The sequence below is a fragment of the Trichechus manatus genome, unplaced genomic scaffold (genome assembly GCF_000243295.1).
Source record: "Trichechus manatus latirostris isolate Lorelei unplaced genomic scaffold, TriManLat1.0 scaffold00106, whole genome shotgun sequence".
Lineage (NCBI taxonomy): Eukaryota > Metazoa > Chordata > Mammalia > Sirenia > Trichechidae > Trichechus > Trichechus manatus.
Window position 1 is genome coordinate 6,710,366 of NW_004444042.1, and position 23,316 is coordinate 6,733,681.

At 53.3% G+C, this 23,316-nt stretch overlaps 2 protein-coding genes across 4 annotated transcripts; one reads left to right on the top strand and one right to left on the bottom strand.

Moving 5' to 3' along the window:
• Window positions 1–1,563: 1,563 nt before the first annotated feature.
• Window positions 1,564–6,991, top strand: NDST2 (N-deacetylase and N-sulfotransferase 2). The gene is made up of 13 exons (XM_004383217.2): window positions 1,564–2,861; window positions 3,063–3,150; window positions 3,479–3,633; window positions 3,820–4,005; window positions 4,269–4,397; window positions 4,532–4,714; window positions 4,808–4,904; window positions 5,268–5,391; window positions 5,531–5,705; window positions 5,903–6,073; window positions 6,171–6,280; window positions 6,480–6,582; window positions 6,680–6,991. Exons 1-13 carry the CDS (start codon window positions 1,857–1,859, stop codon window positions 6,803–6,805), a joined length of 2,652 nt encoding a protein of 883 aa, XP_004383274.1. The 5' UTR covers window positions 1,564–1,856; the 3' UTR covers window positions 6,806–6,991.
• On the bottom strand, window positions 6,911–22,713 carry ZSWIM8 (zinc finger SWIM-type containing 8). 3 transcript variants are annotated; one of them, XM_004383218.3, is made up of 26 exons: window positions 22,241–22,713; window positions 19,937–20,090; window positions 19,579–19,673; window positions 19,204–19,376; window positions 18,928–19,035; window positions 18,717–18,798; window positions 18,463–18,583; window positions 17,887–18,088; window positions 17,563–17,738; window positions 16,096–17,095; window positions 15,167–15,298; window positions 14,843–15,022; window positions 14,564–14,747; window positions 14,262–14,360; window positions 13,330–13,454; window positions 11,921–12,161; window positions 11,665–11,823; window positions 11,334–11,562; window positions 10,867–11,156; window positions 10,494–10,717; window positions 9,445–9,933; window positions 9,048–9,207; window positions 8,745–8,921; window positions 8,471–8,590; window positions 8,037–8,147; window positions 6,911–7,906 (listed from the first exon to the last, which is right to left on the bottom strand). In XM_004383218.3, the coding sequence occupies exons 1-26, from the start codon at window positions 22,446–22,448 to the stop codon at window positions 7,446–7,448; spliced, it is 5,700 nt and encodes a 1,899-aa protein (XP_004383275.1). In that variant the 5' UTR covers window positions 22,449–22,713; the 3' UTR covers window positions 6,911–7,445. The 3 variants fall into 3 exon arrangements, with proteins under 3 accessions (XP_004383275.1, XP_023593443.1, XP_012412970.1); XM_023737675.1 differs by having other exon boundaries at window positions 7,582–7,906; window positions 8,037–8,215; window positions 15,188–15,298; XM_012557516.2 differs by having other exon boundaries at window positions 7,582–7,906; window positions 8,037–8,215.
• Window positions 22,714–23,316: the final 603 nt, after the last annotated feature.

The window sequence follows — 23,316 nt, forward strand, 5'->3', positions numbered from 1 at the left end:
TCGTTTCTCTCAATTCTGAAGGACCATGTCTCTGCCTGATCACCCCTGAGCTGTGTAGGGTGGTAGGGTAGGATTGCTGGCAACTGACCTGACTAGGCTAAGGTGGGGGGAGTGGCAATAAAGCTTCCAGAAGCAGTCTATCTAAGAAAAATAAGAAAAAAGTCCCCAAAATTAGGTCTTCTTAAAACTGTGCTTTCTGACCACATTATCCTTATTCCTCTCATTGGTTCCTGTTGTTCTCTGTCACCCAGCCCTACTCTGCTCTGTTTTTATGACAGGACTCTGAATCCTTCAGGTTTCTCTAAGTTACCTCAGGGACCCTTCTGATCTGTTCAGGAATGGGAGTATAATACAGTAAAATCTGCAAAAGCCGGAAACTGTATAAGGCGGAAACCTGTCAGAGAAGGAAAACTATTTTCTACTCAAAGGAGCAATAGAAAAGTGGTAAGACTGCACCCTGTCAAAGGCGGAAAACTTGCGAGACCCAGAAAAACAAGGCAGTCCTGTCAAGTTCCTGCTCTCACAGGTTTCACTGAACCACCTACGCTAGGTTAGGGAGGAGAACTGGAGTGGACAGGGAGAGGGACTCTGGATTCAGCTCTCTGGCTTTTCTCAGGTCTCAGTGATGTGATCTGCTCTGGGGCTGCATTGTTATCTCCTCTCCTGACACTGGCATAGGTGAGGTGAAGGGCCAAAGAAAACCAAACCACCCATTGCCGTCAAGTCAATTCCAGCAACCCTATAGGACAGAGTAGAACTGCCCCACAGGATTTCCAAGGCTATACTCTTTACAGAAGCAGACTGCCACACCATTCTCCCACAGAGACGCTGGTGGGTTTGAACTGCCAACCTTTTGGTTAGCAGCCGAGCGCTTCACCACTGCACCACCAGGGCTCCAGGTGAAGGGCAAGGGGTGGGTAATTTTTCACAAGCAATAGAGAAGAGAGTCCCTAAGTTCTGAGTTTGGAAGCTAATAGAATGATTATCTAGTAGCATCTCTCTTTCCCCCACCATAGCGTCCACTTGACTGCAAATTCATTATTTTTTAGTGCTGTTAGGCTGTGATACTGAGATTGATGAGGAAGATCAACAGGCTCATGAGTTTTATATGATATTTCGTTGGAGCACGAGATTTTTGGGGCTTTCCGTCCCTTTCTCACAGAAAGACCAGAGCCCCTGCTGGCTGGCCAGCTACTCAAAGCCTGGGAGCTTCTTTCAGAGCAGTTTCATTTTCAGCATCCTAGGCTGTTTGGCCACTTGTTGATAGGAGATTTGACCTCTTCTAGCCCTTCTAGCTCTGAGCTTAGCTCAGGGAGGAGAATTTGGACAGTATGCTAAGAAAGGGAATAAGCTGTGAAACAAAGGTATGAGACTCAGCTTGTGTTCTTCTGCAGGAGCTTGTTTTTGCAGAACAAATCATCCGGTGAGCAGGAGGTAAGAGGGACTGGGTGACGAGGGAAATGCATTAATGACACAATTTCAAGGGGAGAAGTAACCCATCAATTTCTCTTTCAGACAGTGGGGGCAGAGACTGTGAACTTCGCTGACTTCTGATGTGAGGAGCTCAGCCAGGGTCTAGGGTAGAGCCTGGCCAGATTTGCAGCCTGAAGCCATGGGCCAGGGGGCCATGGTGACCTGAGACCAATGGACTCTGTCCAGTTGCCCTGTGCTGCCCCTTCTACCTCCCCTATCTTATACTAAGGGGACTTGTCTTTACCTTTTCAGGGAATTGACCCTGAGGGAATCCCTTTCCCCTATTTTTCCATCCTTCCATTCTCCCAAGAGAGCCCTAGCTTAAAGAACTCCTATCTCCCATCCCTTGAGGTGGTCCTATTCCCTGCTTTCCCTCCCCCGCCATGCTACAGCTGTGGAAGGTGGTACGCCCAGCTCGGCAGCTGGAACTGCACCGCCTGATACTGCTGCTGATCGCTTTCAGTCTGGGCTCCATGGGCTTCCTGGCTTACTATGTGTCTACCAGCCCCAAAGCCAAGGAACCCTTGCCCTTGCCCTTGGGAGACTGCAGCAGTGGTGGGGCAGCTGGCCCTGGCCCTGCACGGCCTCCAGTCCCACCCCGGCCCCCCAGGCCTCCAGAGACAGCTCGAACTGAACCCGTGGTCCTTGTGTTTGTGGAGAGTGCATACTCACAGCTAGGGCAGGAAATTGTGGCCATCTTGGAGTCTAGTCGTTTTCGTTATAGCACTGAGCTGGCACCTGGCCGAGGGGACATGCCCACACTGACTGATCATACCCATGGCCGCTATGTCTTGGTCATTTATGAGAACTTGCTCAAGTATGTCAACCTGGATGCCTGGAGTCGGGAACTGTTGGACCGGTACTGCGTGGAGTATGGCGTGGGCATCATTGGCTTTTTCCGAGCCCATGAGCACAGCCTACTGAGTGCCCAGCTCAAGGGCTTTCCCCTTTTTCTATACTCAAACTTGGGACTCCGAGACTACCAAGTCAATCCTTCTGCCCCCCTACTGCATCTTACGCGCCCTAGCCGCCTGGAGCCTGGGCCACTGCCTGGTGATGACTGGACTATCTTCCAATCCAATCATAGCACATATGAACCAGTGCTTCTTGCCAGCCTCCGGCCAGCTGAGCTCCCTGTGCCAGGACCAGTGCCTCGCCGGACACGACTTCCCACTGTGGTACAGGACCTGGGGCTGCATGATGGCATCCAGCGGGTGCTCTTTGGCCATGGCCTTTCCTTCTGGCTCCATAAACTTGTCTTTGTTGATGCTGTTGCATACCTCACTGGCAAGCGCCTCTGCTTGGACCTTGACCGCTACATCTTGGTAGACATCGATGACATCTTTGTGGGCAAGGAAGGTACCCGCATGAAGGTGGCTGATGTTGAGGTCAGTGTTTTTTTTTCCTGGCTCACATTTCTTTTCCTTAGAAGCTGTTTCAAGCTCTGTCCTATCAGACTCCCTTCCTTGATTCTGAGCTTGTCATAGGTACAGTTCCTGTCCTTTCCAGGCAGGAAAAGCACTACTTCTCATTTTTCTCCTCTCAGCCTGCTCTCTCCTGATTTCTCATGTCCCTGCTACCCTTCCCAGGCCCTGCTGAACACCCAGAACAAACTCAGGACCTTAGTCCCCAACTTCACCTTCAACTTGGGCTTCTCGGGCAAGTTCTATCATACTGGTGAGCTTATTCCCCTGCTTTTGCAGCATATCAGTCTTAGTTTGATCTGTCCCTTCACTGCCCATCACCCTAGGCAGATAAGTTGGAGGAAAGGGGCATGGTTTGGGGTCAGACTGGTGTGAGGAGCAAGTGGTGGGTGTGAATTTAGGTTATCATGGATGGCTGGAGGGCAAGTTGGCAGTGGAGCAAATAGAAAGTCTTAGATGGGTAGGGGGTCAGTAATGTCCTAGGGATGGAAGATGGTCAATGTTACAGAACAAAGGAGGGCACAAGGGCTGATTGGCTGTGGTCAGTGTGTGGGTGGTCAGTGGCCAGTGTGTGATCATAGGGACAGAGGAGGAGGATGCAGGGGACGACATGCTGCTGAAGCACCGCAAAGAGTTTTGGTGGTTTCCCCACATGTGGAGCCACATGCAGCCACACCTGTTCCACAATCGGTCCGTGCTGGCTGACCAGATGAGGCTCAACAAACAGTTTGCTCTGGTGAGACGCTTGGATCCCTTCCCCATATAATTTCTCCCAAAGATAATATTTCCTTTTTAACCTGCCCCTAATGGGATGCCTCTTCCCTGCCCTTTCCATTTTCTTTCTGTGGAGGCATCCCCACCCTCTTTACCCTCTACGCCCCAAACCTCACCAGGTCCTGGTGAGAGTCTATGCCATTCCCAGGAACATGGGATTCCCACGGATCTGGGATATGCTGTGGCCCCACACCACTCGGGCGTGTACCCCATCCACATGCAACTCTATGAGGCCTGGAAATCTGTGTGGGGCATCCAGGTGACCAGCACTGAAGAGTATCCCCATCTCCGCCCTGCCCGCTACCGCCGTGGTTTCATCCATAATGGCATTATGGTGAGGGACTCCCAATACAACTTGAATCAAACCCCAACATTTAGACAGCCTCCAACCTGCACTGACCTGTGTCCAGTCACCTGCAAGTCCACTTTCATCCACATCATAATAATAGGGGATAGAGGGGTGAAAAGTCATAATGCACACAGCAAGACTGAGTCCTCTGTAAACCCAGGAAATCTCAATGCCTCAGGACCTTTCTCCTTCATCTACTTATTCTACCTTTCAAATCTCATCTGTCCCTGTTTCTTCTTCCCCTCGAGGTGCTGCCTCGGCAGACATGCGGCCTCTTCACTCATACAATCTTCTATAATGAGTATCCCGGAGGCTCTCATGAACTAGACCGGAGCATCCGAGGTGGAGAGCTCTTTCTGACAGTGCTCCTTAATCCGGTAAGGTGCTGATGGGAGGAAGGGCTACAGGATTAGAAAGCCAACATGTTTGCAGGTTGGGACCTTTGCTCACCAAGGCTGATTCTGAGGTAGGGTAGGCTCTCCAGATATGACATGCAGGTACTCCCTTGCAGATCAGCATCTTTATGACCCATCTGTCCAATTATGGAAATGACCGGCTGGGCCTGTACACCTTTGAGAGCTTGGTGCGCTTCCTCCAGTGCTGGACACGGCTGCGCCTGCAGACCTTGCCTCCCGTCCCTCTCGCACAAAAGTACTTTGAACTCTTCCCTCAGGAGCGAAGCCCCCTTTGGCAGGTAAGGGTAAGAGCTCAGGCAGACCAGAGACATGATGGGGTTGGGGGTTGGAGAGGAGATTAGGCCTTACCTGATTCTCGGCCTTCCCTTCAGAATCCCTGTGATGACAAGCGGCACAAAGATATTTGGTCCAAGGAGAAAACCTGTGATCGACTCCCCAAGTTCCTCATTGTGGGACCCCAGAAGACAGGTGAATCATTCTTAACCAACTTCTCTTCCCTGCTTTAAACCCAAAGGATTCTTTTGCCAAGGAACTCCCTTGTCATCCCACCCACTCACTAATTTAGTCTCTTGAGACCATGATTCTTAACCCTGCTTGAACATCAGAATCATCTGTGGAGTTTTTTTTTAAAGATCTACAAGTGATTCTGATGCAGTCAGGGTTGAGAACCACTGTTGTAACCTTTCCCTGGGCCTCTCTCAGATTTTCCTTCTCTCACTCTAATTTGGCACTGTTTTTACTATCCAGAGTGGTTCTTTCTCACCTCCTTCAAGTTCATGGTGTTGAGCTGGCTTCTTTCCTACAGTGGCCTCGTCTTTCTCTCCCATTTAGGGACCACAGCTATTCACTTCTTCCTGAGCCTGCACCCAGCTGTGACTAGCAGCTTCCCTAGCCCCAGCACCTTTGAGGAGATTCAGTTCTTCAACGGCCCTAATTACCACAAGGGCATTGACTGGTGAGACTGAGACCCCTCGGAACGCTTCTCAGAGCAACACTCCCTTCCCAAAAATACCCCATTCCAGCTTCTGTCACTACAGATGTCTGGCCCCTTCGCTCTGCAAATTTCTCTGCCTCTCCTCTATGCTACTTCCTAGGTACATGGACTTCTTCCCTGTCCCTTCCAATGCCAGCACTGACTTCCTATTTGAAAAAAGTGCCACCTACTTTGACTCAGAGGTTGTACCACGGCGGGGGGCTGCCCTACTGCCACGAGCCAAGATCATCACTGTGCTCACCAACCCTGCTGACCGGGCCTACTCTTGGTACCAGGTCTGCCTGAAGCTAGGGATACACTGGTGCTTACACAAGGGAGGTAGTGACCGCTAGAGAGGCAGAAAGGAATGAGGGTAGGGAAACTAGTGCCTTGGGGAAAGGTGCCTATGCTGTTTGATCACCAGACCAAGAGTAAGGGCAGAATAATTTTGTCGAATCACCAATCTTCGCTGTTTGTACTCCTTGTCCTTCAGCACCAGCGAGCACATGGAGACCCAGTTGCTCTGAACTATACCTTCTACCAGGTGATTTCAGCCTCCTCCCAGGCCCCTCTGGCACTTCGCTCCCTGCAGAACCGCTGTCTTATCCCTGGCCACTATTCTACCCATCTACAACGCTGGCTGACCTACTACCCCTCTGGACAGGTACAGTCCCCCTTCCCCCCATAACCCTCATTGGGGCTCCCCCTCCCTTCCTCTTCCCTTCAGTAATACAGAGAAAACCGCATCCCTGTCTCTTTAGTTGCTGATCGTGGATGGGCAGGACCTGCGTACCAACCCAGCAGCCTCAATGGAGAGCATCCAGAAGTTCCTGGGTATCACACCCTTTCTGAACTACACACGGACCCTCAGGTGGGAGAGCATGACCCAGGGGAGGAGTACTCTGGGGGAAATGGGGAAGCAGGTTGACTGTGTCTGTCTGGAAGAGACATGGGTTTACACTGTCTAACAAGGAGAGACGTGTCCATGTGGGCTGGCAGGGGTGGTATGCGTTTATGGGGGCTAGATTTCTCTTTTCCTTGACACCTAATAGCCTCTTCCTGATGAGCAGGTTTGATGAGGATAAGGGATTCTGGTGCCAGGGACTTGAAGGTGGCAAGACTCGCTGTCTAGGGAAGAGCAAAGGCCGGAGGTACCCAGATATGGATAGTGAGGTAGGTAAATGCCTCGGGCAGGGTATCCCTCTCAACCTCCAGATTTGATTCTGTGTCCCACTCCTTACCATGTGTGCCCTTATTTTTCTCCTGTCAGTCTCGCCTTTTCCTTACGGATTTTTTCCGGAACCACAATTTGGAGCTGTCAAAGCTGCTGAGCCGGCTTGGACAGCCAGTGCCCTCGTGGCTTCGAGAAGAACTGCAGCATTCCAGTCTAGGCTGATGTCCCAGTCTCTTGTGCCAGCAAAAGCCCCTGCTTCCTTAAGGCGCAAGCCCAGAGCAGGATCCACAAGCGGGATTAGAGTGGCCTGGCCCCTTCCCCTTCTACCTCAGTGGCCCCCAGACCTAGATGGGTGAGAAGGGGAGGGCATCCCTTTCCCATAACTCTGGGGTCTACTAAAGGGGCTTCCCTTGGTACCCTACGTCATGGTACTAGGTGCCTGTGACCCATGGTCTGGGGAGGAGGGGAGGAGTGAGACAGTCCAGGCAGGGTCTAGAGGAACATATTAGTCCAGTGATTTTCCTCTTCACCCCCAGCAGTGTAGTTATCTATCGTCTATGGGAGGGACCCCTTGCTGTGGCCCCTTTAGTCAGGCAGTGGGATCTACCTGTGGCCCGGCCTCCCTAATGTCATTCACATTGAATGGGGATGAGGTCGGACAGTGGCTCATAGAGCTGAGTATGAGCCCTAGCTGTGGGCTATAAATGTCCTTAATAAACATCCTTATTTTTCTGTTTCGTCTGCCTCACTAGGATGGGAAAAACTTAAAACAAGTGTCAGGCTCTCTAACCTTGCTTCAGGGTTCACCTGCAATGGAGGGAAAGAAGGGAGAGGCCCAGGCAAACTAGAGTAAAAAAGGAGTTTATATATTTATAAATGCCAAATAAATACCAGAGGCCACCCAACGCCCCCTCCCAGACAGGGCTGTCTCACCCAACCCTAGGCTTCTAGGGTCTGAGACATCTTGGCCCCAAGCTACAGCCCAAGAGCAGCTGCCAGTCTGGGCTACCGGGGAATTGAGTGGGGATGATCTGTCCAGCCAAGATTCACTCCCCCTGTGTGAGGGGCCCCCATAGCCACAGGCCTGTGTCCCTGTATAGGGCCCTAGAGGAGCCAGACTCAGGGGGAGAAGGTGGTCATCTCGAGTGAGACCCGCTGCCACAGCTCCTTGGTCTGTTTGCTGCGCTTGAGGTTCTGCAGGATGTCGTTGAACTGCATCATGCCCATGGGTGTCAGGCAGAAGGCGCTGCGGGCACTGCGGATCGCATTCACAAAGTCGTCGTAGTCGGCAGGGGTCAGGTGAATCAAGCGGTGGTGGATGTACTGGAGGAGGATGTGTGGGGGATGAGCCACCAAGCACAGAACCAGGCCCCTCACCTCTGCATGCTGGGTGATCTGGTCCGTGACTGCCCAGAAGGTGCTCCACCCTGCTCCATACTTCCTGGGTAGTCACCTGCATGTATGCCTGCTGGCAACGCTGCACCAGTTGGTGGAAGGCCGGGGCACGCAGGTGGTTGTGGGCATGAGCAGGGCTCAGCCGCTGCAGCGTCTCCATGACGATCTCCTGCAGCACAAACGGGCTCAGCACCCCCTTGGCTGCCCCCACACAGAACTGGTGCACGTAGTTCACTCCTGGGGGGCAGGGGGGAGGGGCATGAGACGGGGGTGGCCACCTCTGCCCTAGGGACCCAACTTTTCTCTCTCAGCTCTGGCCTGGCAGAGAGCCGCCCTCCACCCCAGGAGCTGAGGTAACCCCCCGCCCCCCGCGCACGCACACATACCCGACCAAGGCCTCAACTCAGCAAGAGCTAGGAAGGAGGTCTGGGATAGGAAGTTGGGGGGAGCAGGTGAGGGGGGGACAATGGTCCTGGGGAGGGGAGGTGTTACCCAGCTTTGCTGCCAGCCCCAGCAACCATTTGACATCATCAGTGTAGGGGGGGGAGCGGGAGAAGTTGTTGGGGTGATCGTTGTGTGCCCGGCGACCCAGCATCTCCAGTGCCAGCATTCCTGGAGAGAAGGGTAAGCACATCCTCTTCATCCTCTACCTAAACCTGGTGCCTGACCCCACAGTAAACAAATAAAGAGGTATTGGCGGGGCATGGGCACTTAAGAGCCTCTGGCGCAATTGTGGGTAGAAGCACAGAAAGGGACCCTGTCTCACCAACACGGTAGGCAGCGTGCAGGTGATGTAAGCTGTGTGGATTGACAGGTTGGCTGTGCGTCTCCTCCTCGGGTGGTGGAAAAACCCCGCTCACCAGAGGGCTGGGCTGTGTGGTCAGGGCAGGCAGCGAGGCACCCTGGATGGCTGGAAACGTGGAAGCTGGATGGACACTGCTCACTGAGGGTGGGATGAAAGCCATGTGAGGAACTCAGAGCCCAAAGAGGGGCAGAGAAGATTGCCTCCCACCTCCCCTGCCTCATTTACCTCCCCTCCATTCACCTGCTCCCTGTCCCCACAACTCACAGGCCACACTGGTGGGCAGTGGGAGCCCTGGCTCTGTGTGGTAGGGATGTACTGTGATGGGTGCCATGGAAGGGACGGGGAAAGACACAGCAGTGGCAGCAAGTGAGGGGGGAGTCACTGAGTAAGGGTACTGAGCCCCCAGGAATGCAGGATGCACACCCTAGAGGAAGGGAGAGGAAGAGAAGGAAGATACCAAGTTATACTAAGATGTGGCTCTCCCCCTTCGTCCCACAACTGGGTCTCTCTACACTTCTTAGTTGGGCTGGATCCCCCAGACTCCTACCACCCCACCAGGACTCTTGGACTGTACTATTTTACCCAGAGTGCCTACTCCAGCCCCCCATGAACTCCCAATGTTCTCCCACATGCCCCACCCCCAGGAGAACACTGGTCTCACCTGTGGGTATGCAGAGCTGGGCACAGGGAAGACGGCAGGCCGGGGCATGTGAGGCATGGGGTGGGCCGGGTGAGCTGGGTGGGTGAGGTATTGAGGGCTGCAGGGCAGGTGGGGCTGTAGAGCAGTGTAGGGGTGCAGGCCAGGGGAGTGACCATGCCCCAGTCCTGGACCTGGATATAAACTGGACCCCACCGAGATGACTGGCACCACTGTGGCTGCTGCTGTCACTGCTGCCGCTGCCACTGTAACCGGCTCAGTCCCTGGGCCCCCCCTGCCCTCAGGCAGCCCCCGCCCAGCCTCCCCAGCTGCCCTGATCCCACTGGCACTACAGCTTGTAGCCCCTTCACGGGCTGTGGATGAGCCACCTGCTGTTTGCTCATATAGCCAGAACCACTGGTGAGCAACCTCAAACAACACTTCGGGGTACACGCCCCCACCCTTAGCCGCCTCTTCCACTGCCATGCAGGCCTTCTCCAACATCAGGTTATCCTGGAAGAGGGGCACAGAGGGTTAGAGGGAAGGGCTTTACCTAATAGACCTCAGGGACACTTGTAGATGACATTCTAATGTCTCCCTCAGAGTTAGTTGGTTCCCCAGGAGGCATCAAAGGTCAGGGCCAATGCTCAGAGCCAGTGGTATAGCAGTGAGTGCTTTGTAAAGATACTGGACAGGTACTTGCTGACTACCAGGAATCAAGATCCAGGTCATAGTCCCAGTTCCAAACTAATTTAACCACCCCCTCCCATCCAAGTCTCACATCTCCGGAGGCCTTCCCTAAGTATCCCACCCTGGGTGATTATTCCTAATCTATGGGCCTCTACTTCCTTATCTGTAAAACAGGAATAATCCTAACCTCAGAGTTGTAAGGAGAAAGGAAATGATGAATGTGAGAGCACCTTAATACGTAAAATGTCACCATCAGAAGACACACTGGATAGTTTGTAAATTCCAGAATATGAGAATCAAGAGTGGAGCCCTCAACTTTCCAATGTCCAACCTCCCCTCCTCAGATGCCCCAAAGCATGTCCCCAGATTGCCTGTAGAAATACCTGCTCCTTGCACTGTACCAGGGCCCGCTGGATCTCATTGGGGTTCAACGCATGGGCATGAGGCAGGCAGCTTAGGGCTAGCTCTGCTGCTGCCCTCACCATATTGGAGTCTCGTGCCCGTGATGCCCTGTCAGCCAGGGATGCAACCTCAGGGGGTGTCAGGTGCCCATCCCAGCATTCTACCAGGATAGTCAGGGCTGCGCTGCCAATCTCCATTGCCTGGCCTTCAGGGAGAGGAGAGAAGACCAGAGTGGGTTTAGCATGGGCACCACAGGAGAGAATGATCTATCGGATCACCAACTCCACAAAGATAAGCCTCCTATTTTCACCAATTAATCCCCCTCCCATACCCAAATCAGGACACTGGATTTACCTGTAATCCAGGAAACGTGGGAAGAATAGGTACGTGAGAGCCAGTTGGGAGAAACAAAGTTGTGCAGGCCAAGGGCATAAAGCCCGATCTCGAAGGCGCAAAGGTGCAAGTTGCGGTGAGGACCCTGGTGGCCCCCTGAGGAAGATGGATGTGTGAAAATGGAAGTGCTGCTGTTGCCCCCTGCCTTGATCAGCACCGTCTTCGCCAGTTCGAAGTAGAAGTGTGCAGCTGCTTCTGACGGCTGATTGGGTACATGAGGGGCATGACTCTCGGGGCGGCGGCCCTTGTACCTGAAGGGGCAATGGGGTAGGGACGGGGGTTGGGGTTTTTCTGAAATAGGTGTCTGTCTGGGTAGATTAGGAAGGGCCAGGGTAGATGAGGACATTAGAGGGATAATGGTTGGGTTATACTAGGGATGTGGCTCTGAGGATAGGCCAGATCAGAGACGAGTATTTCTTCTCACTGACCTGCCAACTTCCACTGTCTTGGCCCGGGCCCCTCCACTGGCACTGGCCCGGCGACTTCCACTGGAGGACGAGGAGCCCAGAGAGTCCGAGGAAGAGCTGCTAATGCTGTCACTGTCCTGTCCTCGACCCCAGGAGGTGGGGGCCCAGCCCCCTCGAAGTGGCCTCCGACTTAGGGTAGGAGAGCTATCCGATGTCGTTTCAGGGGCACTGCTGTCAATGCTGGCCATGCCTGACCCCCCCAAAACAAGGCAGTCCCAGAAGTAAGGAGAACTGCCAGACTCCGGCCTTCAGGAACAGCCTTCCCTCCGTGCCATCCCAGCAGCTATCATACCTGTGTGCTTCTTCTTGGGCCGCCCTGGGGAGCCCCAGCCCCGTCCATTGTAGCCTCCGCGACTGCCAAGCGCCAGGCGGCTTGGAACCTTCCCCTCTGGCCTTGGGGCCAAAGCTGCCTCAGATGGGAGACCCTCACAGGGGGAATGTGGTGAACTCTCTAGGTAAAGAAAATAGGACACTGGGATGAGCCCAGGAAAGGGGACCCCAACATGACTCCATACCATTCATCCCCCTGCCCAGTGCCCCCACCTCACCAGGCACATTCTTCTCTGTGAAGCCCTCAGTGGGGCCTGGCCCAGCCCCTGCCACACTCCCTGGCTGAGCAGGCCCCATAGAGCCTGAGGTCAGTGGCTGCAGAGTCCCTGGGGCAGATGGGCCCCCGTGCTTTGAAGGAGACCTCTGGCTAGCTGTGGCTGGGCGGCTAGATGAGTAGAACGAACTCAGCGTCTGTGGCTTGTGGGTCTGGCTCTCTCGGTCCAAGAGTTTGTCTAAAATCTGTAGGACAGAGAAGCAGTGACAGGATGCACCTTTATCTCTTGAATTTCCATGACCTTCCTTTCTCCTTGAAATATCCTCATGCTGGATGACCTGAGTGGTGCAAACAGTTAATGTGCTCGGCTGTTAACCAAAAGGTTGGAGGTTCGAGTACACCCAGAGGTGCCTTGGAAGAAAGGCCTGGTGATCTACTTCTGAAAAATCAGCCATTGAAAACCGTATGTGGGCCACATAAACCAGAGACTTCATCAGCCTAAGACCAGAAGAGCTAGATGGTGCCTGGCTACCACCAATGACCACCCTGACAGGGAACACAACAGAGAATCCCTGATGGAGCAGGAGAAAAGTGGGGTGCAGAACTCAAATTCTAGTAAAAAGACCAGACTTAATGGTTTGATTGAGACTGGAGGGACCCTGAAAGACATGGCCCCTGGACTCTCTGTTAGCCCAAAACTAAAACCAACTCTTCAGACAAAGATTAGACTGGACTATGGGACATAAAATGATACTCGTGAAGAGTGTGCTTCTTAGCTCAAGTGAGACTAAATGGGCAGCTCCTGTCCAGAGGCGAGATGAGAAGGCAGAGAGGATCAGAAGCTGATCGATTGGACACGGGAAATCTGGGGTGGAAGGGAGGAGTATGTTGTCACAGTATAGGGAGAGCAACTAGGGTCACATAACAACATATATATAAATTTTTGTATGAGAGACTAACTTGAATCGTAAACTTTACTTAAAGCACAACAATAAAGAAAAAGAAAAAACCCTATGTAGCACAATTCTACTCTGACACATATGGGGTACTATAAATCAGAGTTGATTTGATGACAACTGGTAGCCTGGTATAGGATAACTTACTAGAAGACAGGTGCTGGTTTACATATCTTGGTATCTTCCATAACACTCATCACAGAGCTGAATAGGTGGTTACTCAATAAATACGGAAATGAATGAATGACTATGTCCTCTGTTTCTCCTCTTCCACCTCACGCCCAAGCACTCCTTTAAGAATCACTGGTTTCTCTTGTTCTTTATGAGATGTCCCAAGATTCCTCACTTAACTCCTATGAGCAGAATAGCATTTTTCTCACTGTACTGGCAACTCCCTGAGAAAGGTGGTAAAATTGGTCTCTCTGCCTGTCAAAAGCCCAGTACCTTAGTCCCTTACCTTCTTGAGCTTGGCCTGGTCATCCTTATAAGTGATCATTAGTGCCAATGCCAGGTCACCCTTCTCCCGACGTGTGCCCTCACACAGGAGGGGATGCTCTGCCTCACTCACTGTTGTCTTCATGCCTGTGAGAAGGAGGGGGCCTCATGGGGACAGAGAACGACCAGGATAGCAAGGAGCACTGGTGGCTCAGTGGTTAAAGTGATCAACTGCTAACCGAAAGGTCTGCAGTTCAAAACCACCAGTGGCTCCACAGGAGAAAGATGTGGCAGTCTGCTTCCATAGAGATTTACAGCCTTGGAAACCCTATGGGGTCACCGTGAGGTGGAATCAACTCGACGGCAGTGGGTTTTTTTTTTTTTTTTTTTGCCAGGACAGCAAAGGCCACAGACCAGGGCAGCAAAGGCAACAGACCAGGGCTCACCAGCCGTCAGCGTGTGAGATAAAGGATTGTTCTCTTGGTCCAATCCACATCACTTACGGAAGGTCCTCACTGCCTACTACATCCAGCCTAAGCACTGGTCTGCTTTTCAAGGCCACCTTATGGGTCTGGCCCACTCTACCTACCCAGCATGCACCCATCACTTTTAGGGAGGTTGGGTGCCTCACTCTCATGATTGCTGCTGTGTCTTTCTTCACGGTGTTCCCCGAGCTAGAACTTACTGACCTTTTAACCCACATTCCAAATTCTACCACCTCCCTGAGGACTTTCTCTACATCTTTGTTTTGCTACCCTTACAACACCTAACACCCACAGCACACAATTTTGCCCTGAATTCTTGACTGTCTCACAGGCACTATTTGGCTCATACACATTATCCTGGCTTTCCCATTACCATCTGAGCCCTCAGGAACAGGGCCCGTGTCTCGTACCCATCAAGGCCTGAGCCAGGCTTAGCTCATGGGTGTTTTCAAGACACTAACAGACTCACCCAAGGCAGCAACTGCTGCTTCAAATCCCAGCTCCTCGTCACCAGGCATCTCATTGTTCCAGTTGCAACTTGGGGGTCGGGAACCCGTGGGAGAAACCACTGGATGAAAGATAGGGTGAGACAAACAGAAATGTCATGGGAAAGAATGAAAGGGAAACCAAGACCTACATCATCCCAGACCTACCCATGAAGCTACCTGATGAGTCTTAAAGGTGATTCACAGCCTTGAGGCTCTTGGTTTTTCCTTAAAGAAAGCCACCCCTACCCCAGTTCCCCACTGGCTATAGAGCCTAGAACCATACCTGGAGCACAGAGCACATCAAAGATGAAACTGGCCAACATGAGGGGCAACACAGGCCGATAATCACAGAGTGTCCCCTCCCGGAGCTCCTCTGCCCGGCACCGCATGGTGCTCATCTCACTTGGCCCCAGAGGGATCTTCTTGAGCAGGGCAGCCACCTCAGACTCCTGGTATGCCAACTTCACCTGAGGTTACAGGAAGGAGCTCAGACCTCCAATACTTCAGTGGAGATCAAGGATCTGAGGAGACTGAGATGCAAGGCTCAGACAGAACCTCTGACCTCCAAGGCCTTGGTAGAAGCTGGGGGTCGCTGTAGCTCCAAGGCAAACATGCCAACTCGGAAAGCCAGGTTGTGGTGTTCTGGGCGCTCACTTAGCACTGTCAATAGGAAGGCTGCCTTGGTTAGGGTGTTGGTAGCCATCCAGGTCTGACGGCTCGTGGATACCTTGTTCTTCTTGCCCTAGAGAGGGAAGCACAGGAAGGCAGGCAGATGTGTCTGACTCACCTTGATAGAAGTAGGAGGCGGCTCTCACTTGGGATGGGGCATGGGAGAGGGTCAGGGTAAGTGGGAATGGGGAGGGTAGGGGAAGGGAGTCTCTCTCACCTTGGCAGGGGGCGGCTCTACCTTGAGGTCGGGTGGGTTGGCTAGCAGGTCCTGGGCAAGCTCCACGGTGAGGCGGGAGGCCTCACTGCTGTAGCCATGCGCATGCAGGGCCTCAGCACAAGCAAATAATACCTGGAGAGAGGACATGGGCACCAGACAGACTGAAGCCCCACTGCCAGGGGCAGGACCACACACTCACTCACTCAGAAAACCTTCCTTGAGCACTTGCTATATACTGGCCCTGTGCTGGTCCTGAGTGTACACTGGATCTCACAGTCTGGTTAGAGACACATAAACACACAAGACAGTGTGATGCCAGCTACCGCTGGGAAAAGCGAGGAGGAGAGCAGGTAGGTAGGATACCTCATTAGATGGGTATCCTACCCAATGAGGTGGTGCAGAAAGGCAGTACCAGGGAAGGCGTCCTGGAGGAAGAAATCTCTAGGCTCTCTGTGACCTGAAGAAGGAGCAAGAGCTAACGAGGCAAGGTGAAGGAAGGGCACTCAAGGCAGAAAGGCCAGTTTGTGCAAAAGTAAGGATGCAAGAGAGACCATGGCAAGCTTCAGGAGTGGTTCAGCTGACTGGAGTATAAAGGACAGAGTAGCTAGATGAGGCTGGAGAAGCAGGCAAAGGCCACAACAAGTGGAGCCTCACAGGTCATGCCAAGGACCTTCCCTTTTATCCTAAGGGCAATGGGACACCACTGAAGAGTTTTAAGCAGGACAGTAACACAAAAACATTTCAGAAAAATCAATATGGAAGCAGTAAAGAAAATAAGACTGCAGGCAGGGAGGCCAGTTAGCCTGCTACAGGATTTTAACAGTCATGCAAATATCCTGACACTCCCAACTAGAGGCAGATGACCCCTCCCAGCTGTGGCTAAGGAGCACCCGGCCCTCTCTATCTCAGCTCCCTCAGAGTCCCCTCACCTCCATTCGGCTCTCCTGTTCCAGTGGCTTCAGCCCAGCAAACAGGTCATGCTCCTCCCCAGCCCCGCCCTCGGCCTTCTCCTCCTCGCCCCCAGCCCCGTCCTGGGCATTCAGATAATATGCCTGGTAGTCGTCCTCCAACTCCTCTCCAACTGCAGGGGCTGCCCCTTTAGTCTTTGGGAGACCGCTGCCGCTCTCATCAGTGGAAGGGAGGTCGTCCCTGGTGGAGACCTCCCTGGGCAGTAGGCTAGGGGGGCCGGTAGAAGCTATGGGAGGCTCAGGCCCTTCTGAGAAGTACACGCCACCGTCGTCTTCATAGGTATCTGGAGGGTCAGGAAGGAAGGTGGAAGGGCCTCGGGGGCCAGCAGGGGGAGGACAAGGTGGAGGGCTCTCAGGAAATCCACCAAAGGTGCTGGCCTCAGCACCCAGGGCCAGGCTGCTGTCATCCAGGCTCATCTCCGCCAGATCCAGCTCCAAGGAGCTGTCTTCACTGCTCAGCCGTCGCTTGCTCCCGCTGCCGCCTGCTGAGCCCTTGCCCCCACTGCCAGTCCCACCCAGTGCCTTGGCTTTGCCCCCACCAGGACCCATCTTATGCAGGGCCTTGTCTCCCCCCTCGGCTGAGAGGCGGCGGGGACCCCGCTGTGCTGAGGGGACCCCCTCACCCAATCCCTTCCGCTTGGCCCCAGGCTCCTTGGGCCGCACAGCTGGCTCAGCAGGAAGAGGTCGGGGCCGGTCCCGGGCTTCCTCCAGGCCCCCGGAGCGGGAGACACCTGGCCGTGGGGGCAGGGCCCGGGCCCAGCACAGTGCCAGCTTCCGGTCAGTACCACTGTAGGTGACACCGGGAAGCGGGTAGGCCTCTTCCCAGTTAAAGTAGCAGGCCTCCACTGCAGGACGGAAGCCTGGGAAGAGCCGCTCCAGTGTCTTCTTGTGCTGCCCCCGCTTCACATTCTCAATCACCTTTAGTTGCCATTGCCGCAGCTGCGCACACAGTTCCCGGCGGCTGTGGGAACAAGGAGTAGGAGGCTGCTGGGGGGGTACACTCTGTACTGGGAAGGAAAAGGACGCAAGGAAGCACTTCTTGGGCCAGCCCCACAGACATCACTCCAAAACTCAGGAATTTTGGAGAGTAGGTGCTATTTAGGGGAGGGAAGGAAAAAAGCCTTTCAGGAAGAGGACTCATAAACCACGGATAATCCTAGCGCTCAGCACTTCCCATTTCCCTGGTGGCACAGTGGTTAAGAACTATGGCTGCTAACCAAGAGGCTGGCAGTTTGAATCCACCAGCCACTGCTTAGAAACCCTATGGAGCATTTCAACTCTGTCCTACAGGGTCACTATGAGTTGGAATCAACTCAACAGCAATAGGTTTGGTTTTTTAGCTTTGTATGTGCACCAGAAGGTGAGGCCTTGGTTTGTCCTGGGCTGGCCCGGTCTCAGTGCTGTGGTGAGCCTGGGGAGGAGACTCACCGCTGGGGGCTGAGTGCAGGGTCCAGCACAGCCAGCCTCCACAGTGTGACCATCTCATCACACATGCTGGCACATGCATGGGCCGCCACCTCTGACTGCCCATTGCTACGGCCTGTGTGCCCACTGGCACTGCTGTGTGAAGCTGAGGTGCGCACGCTGTACCACCAACCTGTTATCTGGAAACAAAGAGAGCTGTGAGATGCACCTAACAGCACTGGGAAAGAGAGAGCAGCCCTCACCAGTATCCCTGTCGGAAAGAGGGGAATGAGGTTAAGGGAGGGAGGGAATGAGACACCACAGGGCTCCCCAACTCTGGGGGATTACCTGTTCGTAGGTGAGGCATTGGTCAGTGAGGATTTCCAACAAGGGGGCAGCATTGCTGTCCCTCCGCTTGAACATCTCCCGCACAATGCTAAGCAGGTTCCAGACGCCCTCTGGCTCCCGGCCCCTCAAAGGGCGCAGCAGGCATGCCCATTCAGCAGCAGCTGGAGGCTCCGTGGAAGACAGATACATGGAGTTCACGTCACTATAGAAGTAGTAGAGTAGAAAAGGATGCCCCTGAGATGTCCTTGATAAAACAGGTGAAAGTGAAACACAAGGGCTTTAACAAAAAGGGGGTCCTGACCCAAAAAACAGAGTCTGGGGAAGAAAGAATGACCATGAAAACAATTGTTCATCTCTCTCTGCATCTGTCTCCTGATCTCTCAAAGGATCTGTAACCGTACACCATTATCCTCATGCACTGACACGTGAGTGAACATCTTCTGTGTGGCAGGCACTGTGCCAGTGCAGGGAATAAAAGGTGAGAGACACAGGCATTAACAGAACAAAGGATCTGTCAACAGCCTGAGGGATGCTCCCCTTCCACCACAGACGGAGGGATGAGGAGATCCAATTTACCTGAAGACCACAGGGGAGGGACCACAGAACTTGTGCAGTGTCTTCTTGATGTTGTCAGTGAGTGTCGACTCATCTAAATACCAAGTACTCTGGTCCGAGGCCGAGGGCCCTGCTGTGGGGTCTAGGGGTGACAGGCAGTCAGTCACCTAGAGATAGGGGCCTGGATTTGCTTGACGATATAAGCCTGTATTAAGTGTAGCTCTGCACTAGCAGTTTTCTTTCTTCCTACTGCCCCTCTTCCCCACCATACTCACCCGGGGCTCCACAAACTGTATTGATGGCTGTTGACTGGGAGGAGAGGAGTTCATCCAGGAGACGCTGTGCTGTGGGAAGGATCTGAGGAGGGGAAGGAACAAAGGCAGAGAGAACAAGGCATATAGATGAACCCAAGGAAGACTGGGCCTAATAGGAAGGCTGATACACAGACCTGGAGCTTCTGGGGGTAGGTGTGCCAGCCTCACTCACCTGCTGAGGGAGCTCACTGATGAGGTACTGAGCAAACTTCTGCAGCTGGTCCCTCTGTAGCCGAGACAGGGACTCGGAGACAGGGGCACGCAGGCAGACTGCAGAAGCCTGAAGGCAGACACAGACAGAAAGGAAGCAACCTGAGAAAAGGTGAGCTGGAGCTAGGAACAGAAGGGCAGCATAGGGGAGGTGATGGGGCTCATACTGGCCAGGCATGCAGCAGAGAACAGGGGATGGGGTGTGGGATAGGGCTGAGATAAACTGCAAGACCCTCACGTTGTGGATACGGAAGAGACAGAGTGCCACGACGTGGGTGCACCATTTGGCTCCAGCCCCACAGGTGCAGCTGCAGGAAGTGACCCGGCAGCGGTCGAACATCACTGCCACGTTGTAGGCCCCCTTGGGGGGGACCATCTGAGGAGGCACCACTGTAGCACTCAGGTGGAACCCTGGGGAGAAACATGGGTGAGGTAAGGGAGAGCTGCCAAGACATAGGTCTGCCCTTGACCCTGGCCCTGCAGTTACTCAGACAACACATGGCTGGAAAGAGATACAAACAACCTACTCCAGCTTCTTGCAATGGTTCCTTAATTGAGGACACAGGGAATGAGAGGAGCAGGGGGTGCCCTCAGAACATGATGGGACCCTCACCTATCTGCAGTGGGTCCTTCACAGCCCTCATGCGGAAAAGCTGATCTCCTCGCTGGAACTCATCTGCACTGCCATTGGCCAGGCACGAATAGAGACTGAGGGTGAAGAAGAGGACATAGCCACAACTCAGCCAATAACCTTTCAACAGACCCCATCAGAGACCACAATGCCCTGAGCTCTCTCCCAAGTGTAACTTGCTCTTTGGGAAAATCCCTGGAACCCCCACCTCCCCCTTGTCTTCCTCTCACCACACTCCCAAATACAGTATCCCTTTGTTCTGGGGGAAGCCCAGCACAGTGTGAATACTGGGACCCCACTCCCCACCATCGGTCCTTTAGTTCCACCCTCTCCATCTCACCGAATATCCTCTTCATTCTCAGGAAAGCTCCAAAAAGCAATTCGGAGCTGTAGCTGCTCAGGCACTGGGGGGTAAACCTTCTCTACCACTTCAAATGGGATGTGAAATGCCACCTGTTTTGCTGACAGCTCTACCAGTGGGATCACCAGTCCATCTTTGGAAACAAAAGTTGGGGTGGGGGGAAAGAGAAGGGAAAATGAATAGGTGACACGATTACTTGGCATCAGTGCCAGTGCCACATCCTGGACCTCACCTTCACTATGCAAAAAACAGACCTGGATGAAAAACCAAGGTACCCTCCTGCAAGTATACACTAACCCTAAAGACTCCACCTAGGGAAGGAAGGGGAGCTGGACAATCCCCGGCCCACAGCCTACTGCCTAAGGTCTACAAAAGAAGACACCAGGGATATCCCAGGAAACTCCTGGCCAGCAAATGTGTTCCAGGACTCAAGCGACCCCTCTCAAATGGCTTGGCATCTACTTTCCCATGTACCACGGACAGTTTAGATTCATATCACATTGTTAATGTCCCTCCTCTGGCATCCTTTTCTCTAGATGACTCTAAGCTACTACCATCTAAGGAGGGAAGATGGACAAAGCCCAGAAGAGTTAAGAGAAGGATCTCCAGAAGCAAGAGAGCTGCACTGCCTTTGGTACACCTGAACCCTGACTTCCCACAATGGAAGCCCTAGTGGGGAGATGGGTTATCCCAGGGGAACCTAGCTGCTGCTGCTAGAATCTCGAGTTGGATGGAATTACCACTCAAGAAGGTTCTCCACACTGTTTTAAAAAAAAAGCAATGACAACAGAATAGACTGCACATGTCACCAAATTTCCAGTCAGATTAGAAGACAGATTAGAACATCATGAAGCTAAATGGAACCTTTAAAACAAACAAACCTTGTTTTACAAATAAGCAATAGCTGAGGGTGGGCCAGGGGAAAGAAAAAATGACATACTTTCCCAAACTGTAGCCTGTCCAGGTAGGTGCCAGTTCATTGAAAATCTTAGCGTGAGGCAGCGCTAAGCCCCAAGGCTACCCACACATGCAAATATAAGAAAATGCAAGGAAGCCATAAGAAGACCCATAGTGAAACTGCTAATAATCTCTGTGTGTGCGCACGTGTGTGTGTACACACAGGGCACGTGCTACATTTCTAACTAAAGTTGAATAGTATGAATACTACCACTCCTAAAAAGTGACACCTGTAAATTTCTCTCTGTCCTAAAGGGGCTCCAGAAACCCCTGCAGTTTGGAAAATAGGATTCTTGCAATGGCCCAAGTATCACAAGAATCACACAAATCTGACCCCTCAACTGCTGAAAGAAGGAAGCTGAAGAAATCCAACCTCCATTGAGGCCCAAGACAAAACCTGTGCCATGAGGAAGGCAGGGAATGGAGGTGGCGAGTCCTGAGCTTAAGAAGCTTCTCTTAAGCATCACTCTCCCCTTCATCCTCTCCAATAAGAGCAAAATTCTCCATAGCGCTAAATCAGTTTATTCACTGAAAGACCCAAGGATGAAAGAAACTCACAGCGAAAATCAAGAAAAGTATTTCATAAGGAGATCCCAGAGACGATTACCCTCGCTCTTCCCCAGGCCCCACATGGTGAAAATCTAAGGCTCCAAAATCCAGTGGTCCCAGCCTTGGATTCTGGCAAATGGTCACTATGAGCAGGAGAGAAGCCTCTGATCTAAACCTACGTACTACAGAATCTCCTCTCACAGGCTTGTTCGCCACCACTTTGTCTGGATAAGATCCCTTCTTGGTGCGGCTGGGATCAGAGATAATCACCCTGAAGCAAGAACCTCCCAATGCACTTTGCAATGGGGTGACACCTCAGTGTGGTCACTTTTTCAGTACTTCCGACGACAATCTGCCCCCTACCCACATTGTCTTTTCCTCTACTTTTTGGCTTGCCTCAGGCTGAACTCGGTAAGTATTCCCAAATCAGACAGAGGAGTCTTAGCCCTTACCCCAGCTCTAAGGCAAAGGAACAATCAAAAATCTACTTTCCGTTGCTAATCTTCCCTGCCGTTCCCCTAACATATTCACGTAAATACACAGACACGCGCCCCGCGCGCTGGCGGGGAGAAGACTGAAGCGAAGGAGTCTGTCCAGGCCCCCAGAATGCCTTGCCTGACGCCAGCCCACCCAGGAAGGCCGGAAAAGCGAGTCCTGAAGTCCGTTCTAAGCTTGGGACAGCTCCTGACTCGGGACAGCTCCCTGTCCGGAACATCTCCTGAGCAAGGCCCGAGGAGGGCCTGCCATACGCCCGAGCACTCCCACCCCCACCGTCACCTCGCATTCTGGTACCGCCACTGCCACCTCCGCCACCGCCGCCAGTGGGGGAATTGGGCCCCGCGGACTGTTTGCGCCATCCCCGCCAGTTCTGGCAGAGGCTCTCGGCCTCGGAGATGAAGGAACAGAGTGAATCCTCCTCAAAGCGGTCCGAATCCTCGAATGAGAAGCGCTCTCCGTCCTCCCACTCCGCGAACATCAGCTCCATGGGGCCCGCACCCCCTGGAGCCGGGTCTCCCCCCGCGGATCCGGGGCCTGGGCCGCCGGCCGGGGACTGAGGGGAGGCCCGGGGCCTGAGGGGCGAGCCGGGGCTGGGGGTGGCCGGGGCGCTCAGGGCGGCCGTGCCGGGCAAGGATCTCAGGCCTGGGAGAGATACGGGACTGGGCCTCGCCCAACAGTGAGGTACGAACAGGGATCGTGGCCAGTCTCCGAGACTCCGGGCCCGGACGAAGCGCTAGGTGGCCGGGGCCCCTCAGCCGCTGCGGCACCGCCTCCCCCATCAGCTGATCTGAACTTCCGGCCGCGCCAGCCTTCACCACTTCCGTCGTCGCGCGCTTCGTGGTCGGACCTAGTACGGGCGGATGTAGGGGACATGTTTGTTTAATTGCTGCATTTCCTGCTTTCTTTCCCCTCGAGCCCACCCTCGCATACCATAAGAAGAAGCCAGCCCCACAAAGGTAAACGAAAGAACTACAGATCCCAGCAATAACTCGGCGTCCATGTTCCCAAGGAATAAGCAGCCGCCATGCTTGCTGGGAATTGTAGGCTGTCAAGAGACAACACTGGAACCGTTGGATGCAGTTATTGTCCTAACTCCCGATAGGTCTCGGGGCTGCATCATCTTCTGGGAGTTGTAGTTTAGAAAGCCTGCATTCCAGAAGACCTTTCTGTAGGATCTAATTGGCAAAGCAACAGAAAAAGGAGGCATTTGGTTTCAGAAAATGGTTGTACTGTTTGTCAGTGAGGGCTTTGAGTCTTTTGGCAGTCTGATGAAGCCCCTGGGCCCCCTTCTCAGATTGATATTATAAATGCACAAAATAAAATACAAGAATTACAAAGGAAATAATTATGTTGCA